Below are 4,896 nucleotides of genomic sequence, written 5' to 3'. Positions count from 1 at the left end.
TGCTGGGCCGGCTGGAGTCAGAGCCGGCTAGCTTTACCGCGGTATAAACTCTATAGAAAGCATAAGTTCCTCTTGCTTATAAAGGTACATGTGTGTTTTTGATGCTTCATAAACGGACTGTAGAGCTGAGGCTCTCCTCCCGTGACGTGTTTAATGTGGATTTACTGGCGGTGTTACAGATTATCTGGTGGCCAGATTAATTTAAGATGGCAGGTGTTTCTGTTCAGGACCCATTTCACCGAACCAAAACAATGAGTCCAACAGAAAGAAGTACAAATCACTGCAACACACGAGGTGATCAACACATTTATGAACAGAACAAATATTGAATTTACAACTGATTAAATAATATCACCAACATAGAGCCTGAACATTTTGTGTTTTTGATGTTTCAGAGCCTGAGGATCATCAGTTAAAGATCTAAATGAATCTCTAGATGCCAAATAACAAACAGATCCTACAGCTGACAGAAATGCTAAGATAAATAAAATAAAAGCTTTAAGAAAAATAACTGACTTTATTATTGTTATTCTTTTCTCCTTCATCCTGTGTGATATTTAAATGTTTATTGTGATGTGAAACATTAACTGATTATTGATTGTTTATGTCTTTCCTTGGCGACAACTGAAAAATATGAGGGTCAGATGGAGAAAAACGTAATTTTTGTGTTTGACTTTTATTTCCTTCTCATTATAGAGTAATAAATAATTATGATATAATTTAATTTTGAGCAGACATCTTTCCATCCAAGTCACCGTAATACTCTGAATAAAAACCCTTTATGTTCTTTACTACAGGATTTCTGTTTCTGTTCTAAAGAGGCTGCACTAAGACTACTGCATTAATGCAGTCATGATGAAACAAAAGCCTTAATAATTTACAGTTCAGAATGAGGCGAAGGAGCTCAGTTTGTAGTTTTGGATTCAGCTGCTTTGCTTTGGTTCTGATGGATTTTGGATCTCAGCTGACTGGTTCTGTTTATCCTCAACACTAAGATCCTTCTGGCTGCTGCAGCATCACAGGCTGTCAGAAAGAGAAGAACTCATGATTTAAACTAATTCACATCAGTTTGAATCATTTAGAATAAAGTTGAACATGTGATTCATCACTGTGTAAACAGTGAAAATATGAATCTGAACTGAAAAGTTAGAAAATTGTTTTGGATAAAACTCAGCAATTTAATTTCATCAAGTTGATTTAACAAGACAAACATTTTCTAAACATCATTTTTTTCTGATAGCTCAATAATCTTAAATTGAGTTATTTAAATAATTAATTACGAGAATAGTCACAGTATTACCAGAATAAAGACGAACAGGAGAACCAGAAGAAAATCAAGAGACCAAAGTGAGTCTCAGTTTGTCTGGTTTTCTTCTAAATAAACCAACTTGTTGCTCCGTAGTTACAAAGTTCTGCTGATGATAATTTGATGCTGATGTGTTAAAACATGAAATACTTCCTTCTCTGTAAAAGTATAACTTCACAAGATGCTCAACATGGATTCACTGCCAGTCCTAAAGTCAGCAGTGGAAACCAGTAAAACCAGTAACTGGATCCTTCCACCAGCTGATTATTGGTTTAGTATTTTATAGACAGAAATTTGGGGGCTGAGTATTTAAGTTTTTATTTTTCTGCACCATTTGACTGAATAACATCTGGATCCGGATCCAGATGTTATTCTGACAGAACTCAACAGTTCTGACCCGTTAGACTAGAGAGTCCAGCTCCAGAACTGGACCAGCAGAGCCTGCCGGGTTTTAGATTCATCTGAAATCTGACCCGGCATTAAACGATCAACAAGTTAATGTCTGATGTTTTCCTTTTTCCTTCAGATTTTCTAAATCAGCATGTTTGGAAGGAGGAAGAGGAAGAGGAGGAAGATCTCTGTGAGCAGCTTTGGACCCAACAGAACCGCTCAGTTCTGGACCAGGAGGAACTCAGACATCCAGGTATTAAAGAGGAACCGGTGGAACCAGAACTTCCTGATGCTGCAGAAGAACAAGATGAGCAACAACTGGCAGATCAGAGGGAACCAGAACATTTACTGATCAAAGAGGAACAGGAGGAACTGCAACTTTCACACGTTAAGGAGGAACCAGAACCTGCAGGATTCGGATCAGATCGAGGGGAACCGGAACATTTGGTGATTAAACAGGAAACGGGACAATCAGAACCTTCACACATTAAGGAGGAACAGGGTGAACTAGAGCTTTCATGTGTCGAGAAGGAGCAGGAGGAACCAGAACCTGCAGCAGAACCTGCAGCAGAACCTGCAGCAGAACCTGCAGCAGAACCTGCAGCAGAACCTGGTGGACATTCAGAACGGTCCCAGTTTGCAGTCGACCATGAGGAGCCTCAGCTGCTGTCCTTCCTGATCCACAGCAGTCAGCAGATCCAGCAGCTGTTGGTGACCCACTCAGCTGATGGCTTCATGGACTCCTGGTCGGATCAGAGACCCGGCTCCAGGGAATCAGAACCAGGCCTGGCTCATCTGTACAGCCAGTCCGGTTCTGAAGCTCAGGGCTGGAGTGAGGCAGGAAGCTGCGGTCCTGTGTCAGACAGCCGGGTCCACTCTGACCCAGAACCACCTGTGAAATGTGACGTCTGTGGGAAAGTGTTCAGATACGAACACAGCCTGGTGGAACACCAGGGAGTCCACTCAGGCGTGAAGCCGTACGCCTGCAACACGTGTGGGAAGAGCTTCACGCAGCCCAGCGGGCTGAAGGTCCACATGAGGATCCACACCGGGGAGAGACCCTTCACCTGCGAGACCTGTGGGAAGAGCTTCCGCTACAGCAGCCACTTCCACGTCCACCGCAGGACTCACACCGGGGAAAACGCCTTCAGCTGCGACACCTGTGGGAAGGTCTTCACTCGGATCCGCAGCCTGAACGTACACATGAGGTTTCACACGGGCGACTGGCCGTTTTCCTGTGACACCTGTGGGCGGGGCTTCAGTAACGACTTCCAGCTGGACGTCCACAGGAGGACGCACGCCGGCGAGTGGCCCTTCTTCTGTGAGACCTGTGGGAAAGGATTCTGCAGGCGCTTCAGTCTGAAGGTTCACAGGAAGACGCACACAGCTGAGAGGCCCTACAAGTGTGAAACCTGTGGGAAAAGTTTCCGTGACCCTTCGTATTTAAACGTTCATAAGAGAACCCACACAGGGGAGAAGTACTCCTGCTCCACGTGTGGGAAGAGCTTCACCCAGCTGGGCAGTTTGAACGTCCACAGCAGGACACACACAGGAGAGCGGCCGTATCTGTGTGTGACGTGTGGAAAAGGTTTCATCAACAGCAGCCAGCTGAGCCTGCACAGCAGGACTCACACGGGTGAGAAACCGTTTTCCTGCGACGCCTGTGGCCAGAGCTTCTCCAGGAACAGCAGCCTGGTGGTTCACATGAGGACACACACCGGGGAGAGGCCCTTCCAGTGCAGGACATGTGGGAAAAACTTCACCCAGTACGGCGTTCTGCAGATCCACGTCAGGACCCACACCGGGGAAAAACCCTTTTCCTGTTCGGCTTGTGGAAAAAGATTCAATCAAAGCGGCAGCCTGATCAAACACATGCAGGTCCACACCCAGAGGAAAGCTGCTCCTCTCTGAGCCTTCAAAACGTAGATCTACAGGTTAAAGACTTTTAGTTACCATAGACCTGGAGGGTAGATGTGGGTAACTCATCTGGTTGCACCAACTTCTCTGCTGGGTTTCCATCAAATCGCTTCCTTAAAATTCATTTAACCTGGTTAAGTTACAGGTCAGTGAGACACAGTTAAAGTTTGGTTTTAGATATTAATATTTCTGCCATCAGCTACATTAATATGATCTCCAAACATAACAACAAAGAGTAAAACATGACAGGAAGATAAACAAGTTTAATTCAAATGAACCAAAAATATGTTTATGTACGAAGGAGGAAACATCTGATTCCATTAATGATTCTCTGAAATCTGAACAGTTTTCTATTTCTGTTCCATTTTTTTGTCAAAGCTGCATGGCTCATCATCCATACATTTACTATACGCTCCTGTCCTTAGTGGGGTCAGGAGGTGCTGGTGCCTCTCCAGGGAACGAGAGGCGGGGTCACCTGGACAGGTCACCAGTCTGTCAAAGAGCAACACAGAGACAGACAACCATACACACACACACACACACACACCTAGGGACAATTTAGAGAGACCAATTAACCTGACAGTCATGTGTTTGGACTGTAGGAGGAAACTGGAGTACCTGGAGAGAACCCAGCATGCACAGGGAGAACATGGAGACTCCATGCAGAAAGACTCCAGGCTGGGAATCGAACCCAGAACCTTCTTGCTGCAAGGCATCAGCTCTACCAACTGCACCACTGTATGGTTTATCAAAGGAAGCTTAAATAAGTTACTTATTACACTAAACTTAATTTATTACACCATAAAATGCTGACTATGTAACTCCTTTAATGATCTGAGTCAGCAGAACCAAGTCGTTGATATGGAACCAGAACCGCTGCAGATTTTACTGAACTTCTCCTGCTGGTTTAACTGAGGAAACGGTGAGACAGAACAGCTACAAGTTTAAAAAAACTCAGTTATAGTTTTTATTAACATTTGCATGACAATGATCTAGTTGAACTAAAGACTCTTTCATTAAAAAAGTTCAAGTTACAGAGGAGGAAGGATACAAATAAACACGTCTTCTTGAGTTAATAGAACATCTTAATTATTCCTTAATTGAAATTCTTCATTTTTTAATAGTTAGTGAGTAAAATATTTAACAGTTTAATAGAAAATGAACCCAAATGTTTTAGATATTATGATATTTCATATTAAATAAAAGCTCTTCCTGTGAGTTTCTAATATCTTTGATCTGGACTTGATTTAAACGGCTCTGTGTCGATGTTGATACATGATTGA

The 4,896-nt window shown here is 43.3% G+C and overlaps 1 protein-coding gene across 2 annotated transcripts in view; it reads left to right on the top strand.

The window, feature by feature from the left end:
• Positions 1-3,956, top strand: part of LOC106942851 (gastrula zinc finger protein XlCGF57.1-like) — a 16,366-nt gene extending 12,410 nt beyond the window's left edge. The window contains exon 3 of one of the 2 annotated variants that reach the window (XM_015026192.1): positions 2,726-3,956. In XM_015026192.1, coding sequence (XP_014881678.1) covers positions 2,726-3,607 — 882 coding nt within the window. In that variant the 3' untranslated portion in view covers positions 3,608-3,956. Of the gene's footprint in view, positions 1-1,832 lie in introns of both variants that reach the window. The other variant, XM_015026191.1, reaches the window with a different exon arrangement.
• Positions 3,957-4,896: the final 940 nt, after the last annotated feature.

Source organism: Poecilia latipinna, unplaced genomic scaffold (assembly GCF_001443285.1).
Source record: "Poecilia latipinna isolate Pla-1442-1.1 unplaced genomic scaffold, P_latipinna-1.0 Scaffold4604, whole genome shotgun sequence".
Lineage (NCBI taxonomy): Eukaryota > Metazoa > Chordata > Actinopteri > Cyprinodontiformes > Poeciliidae > Poecilia > Poecilia latipinna.
Note: the sequence above shows the minus strand (reverse complement) of the source record. Positions and strands in the feature narration are given on the sequence as shown.